Source organism: Mus musculus, chromosome 5 (genome assembly GCF_000001635.26).
Source record: "Mus musculus strain C57BL/6J chromosome 5, GRCm38.p6 C57BL/6J".
Taxonomy (NCBI): Eukaryota; Metazoa; Chordata; class Mammalia; order Rodentia; family Muridae; genus Mus; species Mus musculus.
Genome location: NC_000071.6, coordinates 108065399 through 108081233, shown reverse-complemented (window position 1 = coordinate 108081233; position 15835 = coordinate 108065399). Strand labels below are relative to the sequence as shown.

The following is a 15835-nucleotide window of genomic DNA, read 5'->3' as shown; positions in this document are numbered from 1 at the left end:
TAACATAGCACCTGCCTGTTTGGATGTCCTTCCAGAGAACCCAGGATTTGGAACTGTCCTCAAATATGATGAAGCAGCTCTGTTTCAATATGTTTATCTGCAATACACAAGAAATCAGTAACCCCTTAAAACTGCTAAGCATGAGGTTAAATTTTAAAATTATTAAAATGAGTAATGCAAGTATAGCAGAAATTTATTAAGGTAACTTGCCTTTTTGATAGTTCCAAGATAAAACAAGCCATCTGACCATCTAGCTAAGACATCTTGACCCTCTTCAAATTTACATGCTGGTTTTTTGGCTTTATGTCCATCCTGTAAAGACAGCTTGTTCAAGGATGCTGAGGTCTTTTGGTTTCGACGTAAAGGAGACCGCTTGTGGACCAGTGAATTACCTGCTCCTGTAGAGTCTCTGTTCAGGAAATAGACCAAATAGAAGACGTATAAGATTTTATACCAGATAAATCTCACATGTTAACCAAACTTTTGGTATAAAATCCTTAATTTGTGAAAAAAACAACAAATAACTCAAATGACAAGTACTTTCTAAGTAGATGTAACTAAAACAAAAGAACAATAATTCATGATACTTGCTCACTGCATACCCTAAGCCAGGACTCAAGAAGTCATTTCTGTATCGGGGTAACTGCCTCCTAAATAACAGCTAAGAACCACTAAGCAGGGTAGCCCAAGGGGAAGTTCCAGGCCAGCAGAGGCCACTCAGAAGTACCAGACCAACTTAAGCTTTATATCTGGGACCCTGGCCTTTAAACAGATTTAAACTTCTTAGCTTAGACCACAGGTAATTAAGACACATGACTTCTGGGTGATATGACTGTTCACATTCGCTGGAGGGAAGTAACAAAGCCTCCACTGAGAACCACTAAGCAAAAAGGGGAGAATAAATCAACCAAAATATACAGACTTAATTTTTTTTTTAAAGTTGATAATTGATCAGGTGACAAGCTCAGCAGATAAAGGTATAGGCCAACGAGCCTGACAACCTGAATTTGATTCCCAGTACTCACAAAAAAACAGAATAGACTCCTGTAAGTTGTCCCCTACCTACACATGAGTACACAAAATGAATGTAATTAAAATTAAAACTTCAGATTCCACAAAATTACAATCAAGTGAAAACTGGAAGATTTTACTTCTTAAGCAAATGATTCCAAACAATAAACTATAAAATCATTATAACTTACATATTAAAAACTGTGAACAATATAGCATACCTTCAATTAATTTTTTAAAAAGTTTATGTATATGGGTATTTTGCCTGAATGCATGTCTGAATGCATGTGTGTGGCTGGTGTTACAAGAGATCAAGAAAGGATGTTGGATCTCTTAGCCACCAGAGTCCTCTAGAAGAGCTGCCAGTTCTCTTAACTGCTGAGTCATGTCTCCAGCCCCAACATCAACTTTCTTAAAGGACAAAGAAGTGTTTGGCTTCATTGTTCCAATTTTAGACATTTTACTGGTTAACATTCAAGAATATGTAAAACTATATAAATAAGAGACCATAAAAGTTTAGTAAAAAAACAGAAAGTGAAAATGGGGATTAAAGTCTCAGTAACTTAGCTAAGAACAAAGGAAACCTGTTTGAAATGTCTAAAAATAACAAACTCTGGGAAACATGCCCATGCTACAACATGGAGCCTTGAAAACATTACCATAAGCAAAACAATCCAAATAAAACAGACATCTAGCCGGGTGTGGTGGCGCATGCCTGTAATCCCAGCACTTGGGAGGCAGAGGCAGGTGGATTTCTGAGTTCGAGGCCAGCCTGGTCTACAGAGTGAGTTCCAGGACAGCCAGGGCTATAGAGAGAAACCCTGTCTCAAAAAACAACAACAAAAACAAAAAACAGACATCTACTGTTTAATTCTGGTTATCTGAGATAGAGTTAAGCTCATAGACAAATAAATAGAAGTATCTGGGGGTAGGAGAAGGATTAAATATGTTTATGGGAACAGAATTTTGGTATAAAAGAAAAACATTTTAAAATTGTCCTAAAAAGAATTAAGAACTGATACCTTTCCCCTAAATTGTGAAAAATATTAATCTATGTATCTAACAAACTCAAAACCCTGTGAGTATAGTAACTGTAAACAGAATCACTGAAAATCAGAAAGATAATCTTCAAACCAACAAGACAAGGGATGTAGCTCAGTTGGTTGAATGCTTGCCTAGCATACACAAGGTCCTTGGTTCCATCCCCAACACAAGACAAAAATAAACAAAAGAAAAACAGGTACACACCTGTAATCCCACTACTGGGGAGGTGGAAATAGGAAGATCAGAAGTTCAGGGTCATCCTCAACTACAGATAGCTTGAAAAGTTCAAGACCAGCCTGGGATATGTCTAACCCTGTATAAATAAGCAAACACTAAGTCCAGTGATGACTTCGGGGATCTTGAATCCCTATGTAAGTAACTGTCTCAGTTACTTACTGCACTGGGTGAAGACTTGAGCATACACAGGAAGCCTCAAATCAACCTACACCATGACACACTTCCTCCAACAAGGCCATACCACCCAATAGTGCCACTCAATAAAACATGAATCTATGGGGCCAAACCTATTCAAACCACTAAATTCCACTCCCTGGCCCGTATAGGCTTATAGCCATAACACAATGCAAAATGCATTTAGTCCAACTTCACAAGTCTGTCTATTGAAGTGACAACAATGTTTAAAAGTTCAAAGTTCAAAATCTCTTCTGAGATTCATGCAATCTCTTTACTGCAGTTCCCTATAAAATCAAAAAGCAGACAGCATATTTCAAAAGAATGGATATACATTACCATTTCAAAAATATCAAGAGTTTGGAAATACTGGATCAAAACAAGACCAAAAACCTGCTGGGCAAACTCTCAACTCTGCATCTCCATCTGCATGTCCAATTCCTTTCAGCTTTGTTAACTACAACACACTTTCTCCTGGGCTGGTCCCACTCCTGTTAACAGTTTTTCTCAGCAGATATCCTATGGCTTTGGCATCTCGAACATCTTGGGGTCTCCAATGTAACTTCAACTTCACAGCTTCTTGTTCCAATGTCTGGGATTCATACATGATCTTTGTAGCATGCTAGGTAGGCTATGGCTGACTTCACTCCACAGCTGCTGCTGTTCTTGGTGATCATGGTGATGGTACTGGTATCTCCAATACACAAGTGTCTTCCGTTGCAACTAGGCTTCATCAATAGGTTCTCTTCACAATACCAAGCCTCAACTCTTTTGCATGGTCCTTTCAGTCCTGGGTCTTCAAATGTCACTAAGGCTGTACCTTCAACGATGGCCTCTCCTAGCCTCTCACAGTGCCTAACCTCAGCTGCTCTCCATGACCCCTTCATAACTTCAAAATCAGTCCACCTGGGTATCTCTTACACACTACCAATTCCAGCTGAAACATGAGCTACAACCTTGGCTATTAATGGAACACAGGCTCCTTTGTGCTCTCTGAAAACACTTCCCAGATTTCACTTCAATGATGCTGGTCTCTTCTTAATCACCGTGAACTTCCTAGCTCTAGCTAACCAGCATCAATTGTCCCAGTAGTCTTGTCCCTTCTATTGACTAAAACCAGAGCCACATACATGGCCTAAGCTGCCAACCAAGTTCTGCTGCTTACTAGAGCTGAAGAAGGCCCCCTTCTTCTATTACATTATCAGAAGCTTTCTGTTTTCCAAATCCCTTACTGCCTATGCTTGGCTGCCTTAAAACTTGCTCTGTAGATTGACCTTGAACTTAGAGATCTGCATGCCTCCTCCTCCTGAGTGCTGGGATTAAAGACTCCTACCACCACACTTGACCACTATGCCTCAAAATCCGGATCAAAAAAGCCTGTGTCTGGATCACATGTGCTCTACATTTCTGGACTATATATAGTTCACTCCACATAAAGTTAACAACCGAGAATTGCCCTCATAAACTATCCCTTGTCAGCGTGACACACAATCAGATCTCAGTCCAAATAAAAACAATAGCCAGGTCACAATAAGGCCTAACAGAATAACTATCCCTTATTCAAATGCAAACCACTTAAAACAATAAGCTAGCTGGGTGGGATCTTGCCTCAAAGCCGCCAATCCCTTAATTCTATTCAACATCCTTGAACACAGGATTTAACTCCATCAAACTTCCTGGTGCCCCTTTAACCTTTGAACCACAGTTTGTACTTTTCCTTAGTTTGCTAAACCTGATCAAAAGGCTCTTCTGAAAGAGTAAACCAAGGGACAAAGTCTAAGGAGGGTGTTTTGAGATTTCCTTTGTCAATGCAAATAATCTAAATCTCTTCACTTTAGCCTCAAGCCGACTCTTCAGACAAGGGCAAACAGCAGCTACATTCTTCAATAAAATACCCTAAGAACAATTTCTAGGGCACACGTTAAAATTCTTCTCTAAAACCTCTTGAGCTAGGCCCTCACAGTTCAATTACCCTCAGCACCACTGTCTTCCATGCTTCTACTAGTGAGGCCTATTAAGCATCAGATCCCAATTAAAGAATCCCACTCTTTCAAAAGTCCCAAAACCCACATTCCTCCAAAAACAAAAAAACAAAACAGCTGCATGGTCAGGCCTATGGCAACAATACCTCACTTCCTGGTACCAACTTTCTGTTTCACTTTGGATTTCCATTGCTGTAAAGAAATGACCAAGGCAACTCTTATAAAGGCAACCATTTAAATAGAGCTAGCTTACAGTTTCAGAGGTTTAGTCCATTATCATCATGGTGGGAAGTACAATAGCATGCAGGCAAATGTGGTGCCTCAAAGCCCACCTACATAGTGATTCACTTCCTCCAATAAGGCCACACCTTCTAATAGTGCCACTCTGTATGGCTAAGCATTCCAAACATGAATCTATGGGGGCCAAATCTATTCAAACCACTACAATAGGGCTGGTGAAATGGCTCAGCAGGTAAGAACACTGACTGCTTTCCCAAAGGTCCTGAGTTCAAATCCCAGCAACCACTTGGTAGCTCACAACCACCCATAATGAAATCTGATGCCCTTTTCTGGAGGGAGCAGGGCCAACTGGAGCAAGTACAGATCCTAAATTCAACTCCCAACAACCACAAGAAGGCTCACAACCATCTGTACAGCTACAGTGTACACATACACATAAAATAAATAAAACTTAAAAACCACTACAATAACCCAAACCTGAATAGTATAATTATGAAAAATAAGCCAGCAGAATGCTCTCTAATCCTGGAATGGAAACCATACAATCAAAGAGGCAAACATCCTCAGACACAGTTATATGCTTTGCTATTATTTCAACATACCCTGTCTTTTATGTGATGGTTATGTTATGTTCTTGTCTTATGCTCCACTGTATTACTTCTATTACACAGTACACATTCTTAGATCAAGCATTAAACGTTGTCATTTTTCTCCCTTCTCCTGAAATTGATGATGTGCGTTTGGGAACAAGAACCCATCCTAGTAACAGTTACCTTTACCCTTTGACCTCACTTTTTGCATCCTGTCCAAAGCCAAATCCCTAGAAAAGCTTTTAAGAAGCACAGCCCTTGAGAAGCAAAGGCAGGCAGAGCTTTCTGAGTTCAAGGCTCACGCTACATAGTGAGTTTCAGGTCAGCTAGTGAGACCCTGTCTCAAAATGAAGAGTTGGGGGAGAAATGGACACAAGATGGCTCATCTGGGAAATACTCCCCTCAAACCCATATAACCTAACAAGTTGTCGTCTAACCTCCATATGCAGGATGGTATGGATACACATCATACTCGATGAGTATGAGTATGTGGTACAGCAAGATGGCATGGTAGGTTAAGAGTGTCTATTAACAAAAGAAATAGCCTGTGCTTGTCCTGCTACCAACTGTCCTCTGACCTCAGCATGCATGGCATGGCATGGGATGTGTGTGTATAAGTAAGTATGAACAGTTTCTTTTAAAAAAAGAAACCAATTAAGGGTGCCAAAACATATTTAATAAAATATTACATTTTTAACAATAAAATTGTATATGTAGAGCCAAAGTTGTAATGTACACCTTTAATCCCAGCATTTGGGAGGCAGAGGCAGGCGGATTTCTGAGTTTGAGGCCAGCCTGGTCTACAGAGTGAGTCCCAGGACAGCCAGGGCTACACAGAGAAACTGTCTCAAAACAAAACAAATAAATATAATAGGATTTTTAAAAGTTTTTTATTGTTATCTTTATTTATTAAATGTATATACTGTATAGGGATATGCACACATTGGTGCAGGTGACCTTGGAGGTCAGAGGTATCAGATCCCCCTGCATAACCAGAATTACAGGCAACTAGGGACTGCCCAATATGGGTGCTGTGAACCAAACTCTACAAAAGCAATTTGCATTCTTAACTGCTGAGCCATCTTGACAGCTCCTGGGATACATAATTAGATAGAAAAAGAAATTCTTTGAGAGCCAATGGTAACAAATGACTAAAAAAAGTCTTTCTTCATTAGTTAGTTTACTAGCCTATAATAAATAAGGCCCTGACAACTTAGTAATTGGTTGAATAGTTTAAATAATATAGATTAAAGAAAAAAGACTAGTTTCTCCATCCTACCTTCCCAATTTTTTCCCCTACTTATCTCGGAGATGATTAATTGTTAGAGCCTAGCTAGCTTAATCTAAATAATCTCTGGACCAGTAAGTAATATGCCTCAGCAAGTAATGGATCTTGCTGCAAATTTGACAACATGAGTTTGATCCTCAGAACCCACAAACTAGAAAAAACTAACTGCAACAAGTTGTCCTCTGACCTCCACATGCATGCTATGATACACAGGTACCTGCACACACACAAACAAGCATTTTAAAATGTAGCTGGGCAGTTGTGTAACATGTCTTTAATCCTATCACTGGGGAGGCAGAGGCAGGTGGATCTCTGAGTTCAAGGCAGTTACAAGACAGCCAGGGCTACACAGAGAAAACCCTGTGTTGAAAACAAAACAAACAAACAAAAATGCATTTAAAGTACTTTCTGAGGCTACAGTTTCAAGACACAGAAGTCATACGGCCTTCACACTCTGGAGCACACAGCCAGTACAATCTATCTAGGCTTAGTGGGATAGTTCAAAAGTGGGAGTAGGGGAATTAGAGGTGAGGTGGTCTGAGAAGAGTTGGGGATGACTAAGATATCAGCTTGATGGCAGTGGCCCACGCCTTTAATCCCAGTACTCAGGAGCCAGGGGCAGGTGGAGCTCTTGAATTTGAGGCCAACCTGGTCTACAGAGTGAGCTCTAAGACAGCCAGGGCTACACAGAAAGTCTCAAAAAAAAATTTTTTTTAAAAGTAACAGATTGTGAAAATACATTTAAGAACCTAGCATAGGCCAGGCAGTGGTGGCGCACACCTTTAATCCCAGCACTTGGGAGGCAGAAGCAGGCGGATTTCTGAGTTCGAGGCCAGCCTGGTCTACAGAGTGAGTTCCAGGACAGCCAGGGCTACACAGAGAAACCCTGTCTCGAAAAACCAAAAAAAAAAAAAAAAAAGAACCTAGCATAGTATCATTTCTCAAAAAAAATGAACAAAGTAATCTGTAATTTCAATTATTTTTCTTCAATAAAAAAATGAGTCTTTACTCTGCACCCTGTATACGTACAGTCTGTGTTCTTAGAAAACTGTAGGGCTTGCTTACCATATCCTCACGTACACCTATCACACACAATGCATAGATAAACAATACACAGTCAGTAAACTACTTGTAACAACTGTCTGTTTAAAGACTAGATTAAAGGTAGTTTAATCTAAGGGCTGAAAGCTACCACCCCCCAAATAGGACTCACCTCCCTAGTAGGAACTTTCATCCCTCTATTGTGCCGCTCCAATTTCCCTCCTCTTCTCTGGTAACAGCAATCAGCCATGACACCTCCACCACAATCACGTTTCCAGTACCCTTGCCACTACTCTAGTCCATGATGAAACACTCGGCAGCTAAGGGAAAAAAGGAAGGAAAATCTAATCCTACTTCACACCGCCACCTTGCCCTTGATTCACCAATCTATAAGGCAAAAGGATCTTGCAATAGTGGGGGTAGGAAGGAATCAGAGCTAAGGGACAAAACAAAGCAAACAAGACAAAACCCACCTCATCTATCCTGACACCAACCCCACCAACAAGTCTCATCTTCTTGGATTTTTTTTGTTTTGGTTTTAATGTTTTGAAACAGGATTCCACACTGTAGCTCAAGTTGGCTTTAAAAGGGCTAGGATTATAGGCATGAGCCACCATTCAGAGGTCTTCTAAACAGCACAAAACTGCCATGGTGGCTATATTCTTTCTCCCAGAATTTCTTCTACTTCCTGTGATGGGAAGGATATTACCTAACAACAAATGAGGGAACCACTCTGGTGGCATCTTTTGGTGGACTCAGATATAGTCAAATCCACAAGGTCACAACAGGACTCAGATGCAATCCTGCACCAAACCTATGAGAAAGTAATTCTCTTACCTCTTGAGATAGATAAAATAAAATCTGAGCCTGGATGTCTTCTTTTTAATTGACGAATATACCAACATCTAACATCAAAGAAACCAAAGTTCTACAGAGACCAGAAGGCATAACACAGGCAGATTCAAGGCTACCTCTAGGACCGGAGAGATGGTTCAGTGGTTGTTAAGAGCAATAGCTGCTATTCCTTCCAGTAGAGCTGAGCTAGATTCTCAATACCTACAAAACAGGTCATTGCTATTTGCAAATAGTCTCAGGGGGCTCTGACACCCATCCCTTTTTGGCTTTCATAGGCACCAGGCACACAAACAAGGATGTTTACACAGGCAAAACACATTTTAAAAAATAATTTTAGAAAAGTTACTTCTACTCTATTTCTTAGCTTTAGAAATTAAAAAAATTATCATACATTAAATTTCTTTAATTAAATAGTAAGAAATGGCCAGGCACAGTGGTGTATGCCTTTAATCCCAGTACTCAAGAAGGACACAGGAGGATCTGTGTTTAAAGGTAACCTCATCTAAAGACCCTGCCTCAAAAAATAAAAACAAAGTAAAATAAAATAAAAAATAAAGGAAAAGATAGGCAAAGGAGGCTAGAGAGATGGTTTATCAGTTAGAAGCATACATTGCTTTGACTCACAACAACCTGTAGAAGATCTGACACCTTCAGACCTCTTTTGGGCACTGCATTTACATTCATATACACACAGGCACATAATCAAAATTAAAGTATTTTTAAATTTTATGTTTCAAGCCGGGCAGTGGTGCACACCTTTAATCCCAGCACTTGGGAGGCAGAGGCAGGAGGATTTCTGAGTACGAGGCCAGCCTGGTCTACAGAGTGAGTTCCAGGACAGCCAGGCCTACACACAGAAACCCTGTCTCCTTTAAAAAAAAAAAAAAAAAGTTTCAGTGTTTTGCCTGCATGTATATGTATATGTATATGACTTGCATGTAGTGCCCAGGGAGACCAGAAGGTACTAGATTCCCTTGGAATTGCAGATAATTGTGAGCCACCAAGTAGGAACTGGGAATAGGACCAAGGTCCTATGGAAAAGCAGCCAGTGCTCCTAAATCCTGAGCCTTCTCTCCAGCATCATTCATATTCATACACATACACACACATATTGAGAGAGAGAGAGAGATTCACCAACCTATCCCAGTATTTATTTCCAAACGATTGTGTTTATATACTTGCCTTTAATCAATTTCAGACCTACATTCTTTTATTTATTTTTAGATTTATACATTTTACTTTGTTTTGCTTGCATGTATACTTATGTACCACATGCAACTTGGTGGTGCCTTTTGAGGTCAGAAGAAGGCATTTGACCCCCTGGTGTTATGAACCACCACCATGTGGGTGCTGGGAACTAAACCTAGGTCTTGTGCAGGAGCAACAAGTGTTCTTAACCACTGAGCCAGCCCCTAGACCTACTTTCTTGTCATAAAAGGTAGTCCACATATTCCAACTCCCATTCCCTACCTCACTGAGTTACTTTACTTCATTAAAACTCCATAGAGAATCTAGAGATGGCTTAGCAACTCGGAGTACTTACTGCTCTTGCAGTTTTGTGTCCCAGCACCCACACAGTAGCTAACAACTCACAGAGTTCCAGGGGACTCAACATCCTGTTCTGGCCTCCATGGAAACCAAGCAAGCACATGGTGAACATACATGTAAGCCTAACATTCATACACATAAAATAAAAACAAGTACATGTAAACAACCAAGAGCTAGCAAAATAGCTCAGCAGATAAAATGCTTGTCGTGAAGCCTGATAAGCTGTAAGTTCTATCCCTGAGGCCCATAACAGAAACAACTCTCTGAAATTCCTCTGATTTCCCCTCTAACTATTTAACAAAATCTCCATTACTAAACATGAGAATACCACCTTTCAGTTGTTGGTCAGGACTGTCCAAGAGACTCCTAAAACATTGCAGACTATTGCTATTGCCTTTGGTTACCCAATCCCAAGTGGTAGAAGATAAGTTCCTAATGCTGATGATACCATGAACTTCAGACAGTGGGACCAGAGACACCTAAACTAGAACTGACTAGCTTCATGTTTCCAGAAGGTGCCATGCAAGCTGCCAAATGAAGGAAGCAACAGCCCTTCCTACCCAGCTATAACAGCTGGCACAATAACCTTTATGGTGCAGCAGTGGAATGCATACCTTGGTGGTAACCAGTAACTCTAACTGGACTTAAGACCCTACTCAGAGAGAAAAAACTTGTGTTAATAATGGAAATCTAGTCAACTACCTAGGACTAGTGAAGTCAGGGATCTTAGTGGAGAACCTACAACTATCATTTACTAAACCAGCATAATCAACCCCTAACTATATCCTAAATATTTTTACTTATGCCCAGTTAAGTGTAGTTCTCACTCCTCATCAAGAAACTTCCCTTTGCAAGAGATGGGAGACCATTCCATAAAACCATAAGCAAGAAGAGAGAAGGGGAGGAAAAAAAAATTAACCACTGAAATACTACTTAATAGTAGTAGTATTAACTGGCATACAACCTGCGATCCTAGCTCTAGAATCAGGAGTTCATGACCAGGCTAGGCTACATGAGACTCTTTCTTAAAACCAAACAAAGTGTACTTACTCTATTTCTAGTCACACTTTTTTTCATTGTAGATTTTTTCCATACAGTATATTCCGATTATGACTTCCCCTACCCCCAACTGCTCCTAGATCCTCCCCACTACCAAAACCCATACTCTTTATCTTTCTCATGAGATTACAGGCATCACATCAAAGAAAAAAAAAAGATAGAAACAAACCAGAATAGGACAAACTGTTTGCCCAGAATCCTTAATATATCCTATTAACACTTCATTTTTAAGTTGTCAAAGATAATTTAAATTTCTTTCCCTTTCCACGAATAACCATTGCTTTTAGAGCTCACAATGTTTCTGCATCAATCTGGGATTGCTGGGCCTTGTTCACACCACGCCAAAGCTTTCTGGATCACATACTCTTTGGCTAGAGACGTGGCATACAGTAAAAGGATATGTGCACAAAGCTTCTCTAAGGTCTTCTTCTAGACCTACAAATATCTCAGTCCTCATTGCAACTCACTGGTAGAGTAGCAGGAACCTGTAGTCCTAGCTAGGAAAGGAACAAAGTTTCAACACAGGAGTGCCAGGTGAGGCCAAGCAATAAATAACAACTGACTCATTCAGTTCCTACACACAGAACTTTACATTGTAAAGAATTTCCCTCTGTAAAGAAAGTCTGGTGCTGTTCACTTACTATACTCAGCACTAGGATGAAAAATCTTACTCTACTGAGCCACAGTCCTTTGTTCTTCATGTCTTGAAATTTTATTAATATATGCATTCAGTATTTTTCTCATTGCTGTGTAAAAAACTCTGACAAAAACAACATAAAAAAAGTGTATATTTTGGCTCACAGTTTCAGAGTACAGTCCATCATGGAAGGGGGAGGCATAGTAGAAGAAGCAGGAGACAGCTATCGCACTGATATCTGCAGTCAGGAAGGTCAATGTTCATGCTCAGCTTGCTTCCTCCATTTGATTCAATCCAGGACCCCAGCCCATGGGTATGGTGGCCTCACATAGTCAGGGTGGGTCTTCCCTCCTCAGTTAAACCTTTCTGAAAACAATCATAGGCATATCCAGAGGTATATTTCCATGGTGAATCTGAATCTAATCAAATTGACAATGAAGTTAAACCATCACTTTATGTCTAAGTCCTACTTTTATGATATGATTATATTATGATTATTATTTAGCCCCTGGTAATCATTTCTACTTTTTTTCCCAAATGGGGCCTCATGTGTCCCAGGCTAGCTGCGAATTCATATATAGCTAAGAATAGCCTTGAACTTTGGATCTTTCTGCCCCTATCTGCTGTCAAGAAATTCATTCTTAGACTGTAGAGATGGCTCAGAAGTAGGAGTACTGGCTGTCCTTCCAGAGGACCTGAGTTCAATCTCCAGGGCCTTTGATTCCCAGCATTAACATGGCAACTTACAACCATTTCTAACTCCAGTTCCAAAGGAATAAACCACCTTCTTTTGGCCTCTGTGGGCACTGCTCCCATGTGGTGCACACATATACATGCAGGCAAAAATCTTCATATACATAAAAATAAGTTGGGGCTGGAGAGATGGCTCAGCAGTTAAGAGCATTGACTATTCTTCCAAAGGTCCTGAGTTCAATTCCCAGCAACCACATGGTAGCTCACAACCATCTGTAATGGGATCTGACACCCTCTTCTGGTGTGTCTGAAGACAGCTATAGTGTACTCAAACACATAATCTTTTTTTTTTTAAGTCTTAAAATAAAACAGAAAATGAAAAATGCATTCATTACAGCAGGTTAAATTTTAAAACCACTATAACTGGTGAAAAATATCCTTTATGGGGGCTAGAGACATGTCTCAGCCATTAAAAACACATATTACTCTTGGAGAAGAACTGAGTTTGGTTTCCAGCACTTATTAGGCAGCTCACAACCACCTATGACTCTCATGCTTCTGGCCTCCATGGACAGTAGCACATACCCCCCTAACCCTCCCCCACCACATATGCATTTTTTTTTAATTTTTAAATGTCTTATACATTTTTCCCCAAAATTCAGGGTGTATTCATTTGACAGAATGTTTGTCTTCTTTAATCTCAGCTGTATTACTGTCTTGAATTCAGCTATCTCAATTGCATACTCCATTATGAATCTATTTTGTACTTTCATCATTACTACCATCAAATATCAATTGTGTAACTTGAAGGTGTTAAATGGTGCTTGCCACGTATGCCTGTGCACCCATGTACACGTTTGTGTTTGTGTGTTCATTCTATCATTACTCATTGCTCAAAAATCAAACTGCATACTCTACATGAGCTCTGAACATGTCTATTGTTCAACAACGGTATTTTTAATATTTAAGACCACATATGACACAAAGTCCCCAATATATACTTTTTGAACAAATAAGGAAAAAAAATTCGCCAGGCAATTTTTCAATCCCAGCACTTGGGAGGCAGAGGCAGGTGGATTACTGAGTTCAAGGCCAGCCTGGTCTATACAAAGTGAGTTCCAGGACAGCCAGGGCTATACAGAGAAACCCTGTCTCCAAAAATAAATAAATAAGTAAGTAAATAAATAAATAAATAAATAAGAAAAGGAGAAAACAAAAGGAAAAGAAATCTCCACAGTACACATTTAAATATAGTTGCATACCCAATGATAGTTGCTGATGTGAACTCAAGTAAAGTAATAACAGCCGAGCATGGTAGTGATCTCCATCAGCATTCAGTGTGCAGGTGCAGACAGATCTGTCTTTTCAAGCCAGTCTGGAATACAAAGTGAGTTCCAGGCTGGCCAGAGTTATATAACGAGACCCTGCTTCAAAACTTAAAAAGGAAAAACAAAAAAACAAAAAACAAAAATCCTCCACTTAAAGCATTGTCCAGGGGGCTGGAGAGATGGCTCAGTGGTTAAGAGTGCCGATTGCTCTTCCAGAGGTCCTGAGTTCAATTCCCAGCAACCACATGGTGGCTCACAACCATCTGTAATGGGATCTGATGCCCTCTTCTGATGTGTCTGAAGACAGCAATAGTGTGCTTATATACATTAAATAAAAAAATAAACATTTAAAGTATTATCCAGCATCCTAAAAAGAATCAGTTTTTTTACCCACAATTCTCTCCCAAAAAAGAAATTCCCAAAAGAAAAATTAAAACATAAAGGCTGAAAACAGTCTGCAGAAGTTCCTATGAAGATTACATGGAATCTATTTGAAGGAGAAAGTACTTGCTGCTAGAGAAAACGGAGTCAACCAACCACTAACATATTTCTAGCTCTACTTTGATCTCATGAGGTACTTTTCTATGTCAATTACAGGCTTGTCTGGGTTTTCAAATTCTAACTACTGTTGCATGGTAATATCTTCAACCAAAGTTAAAGGTTTTAAAGAATAAAACAGCATTCCATACCCCTTTTCCTATTGTTCACAATCTCTCGTACCACTCAATAAATCCATCTCTGCCAAAGAAAAAATTAACCACCAAGGACTGCAGATTGTAAATCACAGTTAAGAGTTCTGGCACTATGGAAATGTGTTAAGAAATCCTGGAAAATTTTGGTTAAACCCCTTAGTGCCGTAAGTAACTAAGTTGTAATGATGAATACAAATTATCAGGGCAAGAAATTTTAATTGAACGGAAGAAATGCCTCCAAATAAAAGCTATCTCTTCCCCGTATCAATTCACCTATCACTTCTTCTCTTTAAGCTTCCAGGGCTTGCTTTCCAGGGTATTTTCCTCATCCTCGTACGCTAGCTATCTAGCCCACCACTAGATTCCCCTACCACAATTCCACACAATTCCAGCACCCTCTGGTTCCAAACTGCTACTTTCCTTAGCACCCCTTAAAGTGCCAGTCAGCCCCTCTACTAGGCTCCCCGCATTCTGACGGCTCCTCCCCTCGGTTCCCCACCCCCTCATCACCAGGTTCATCCTGCCCCTCCAACCGTCTCCCGCCCCCAGGTTCCTTCCTGCCCTCCAAACACAGCTTCCCTGTCTCAACGTTTTATCTAATTCCACCAACTGACTCCCGAGCGGGGCGCCCCGCTCCTTCCCCCAGTCCCTATTTTTACCAACATCTCACTGACTACCCCTCCCGATCCATTCTTTCAACATATGCATCAATGCAAAAACACCCCCACACAGGACTCCCTTGCCCAAAGCGGAGCCTCCATCTTTCCCCTTTCTTTTGCTTCCTTTCTTTCGTCTCTCCTCATCCCAACCTCCTCCCAAAGAGTCGGTTCCCAGGCCAAGGTCTCTCACCTCATTCGGTCACTTAAGTGGTGCCAACCGCTTCATACAGGAAAATAGAAGCAATCTCGTTCCCGTGGGCGCTCCCCCGCGAGTCCGGGCACTCCCTGGGCACCCGCCCCAGCGGGAGCCCTGCGCACACGCACACACACACCGAGTTCCTTGGGGACGAGGGTTAGGAAGGAGAATGTGCGTGCTCACACCGGCCTCAAACACAGACCACTTCGCAACAGCCCTTCGCCATTTTGGTTTCCCGCGGACTAGCGGTGCATTCTGGGAGCGCGGAGCTACTCCGGGGCCGAATGGCAGCTCTCCAGAGCCGCAGAGGGGCGGGGCCTGCGCGGCGAGCGCGGAGGAACACCGCGCCCTGCGTCCCGGACCAGCGCTGAACAAAGAGGGACTCTTTAACGTCGCGGTGGAATTAAGTCCTCTTGCTGCCGGTGCAGACACAATAGTGAGCGCAGCGCTTCCCGACGCTGATGCTTGCCTTACTAGGTCTTTTAAAAAGAGAGATCGTGTCCAGTCTTTCGTGCGGTCTTTTTTAATGCCCTCAGAAATAGGATATTGCTCAGTACATCT

The 15835-nt window shown here is 40.9% G+C and overlaps 1 protein-coding gene across 20 annotated transcripts in view; it reads right to left on the bottom strand.

The window, feature by feature from the left end:
* Positions 1 to 15574, bottom strand: part of Mtf2 (metal response element binding transcription factor 2) — a 43560-nt gene extending 27986 nt beyond the window's left edge. For 2 of the 20 annotated variants that reach the window (XR_389261.4, XM_011249417.3), the window contains exons 1-4: positions 15269 to 15574; positions 11871 to 12072; positions 211 to 409; positions 16 to 97 (exon numbers count right to left, since the gene is read on the bottom strand). Coding sequence is in view for 7 of the 20 variants with exons in the window: in XM_011249417.3 (XP_011247719.1) it covers positions 16 to 97; positions 211 to 409; positions 11871 to 11908 (319 nt within the window). In the remaining 13 variants the exon portion in view is untranslated. Of the gene's footprint in view, positions 1 to 11; positions 98 to 210; positions 410 to 2259; positions 2369 to 2805; positions 3070 to 7779; positions 7928 to 11710; positions 12073 to 13661; positions 13775 to 15268 lie in introns of those variants that run through there. The other 18 variants (XM_030254190.1, XM_030254192.1, NR_152817.1 and 15 more) reach the window with 18 other exon arrangements.
* Between the last annotated feature and the right edge of the window lie 261 nt (positions 15575 to 15835).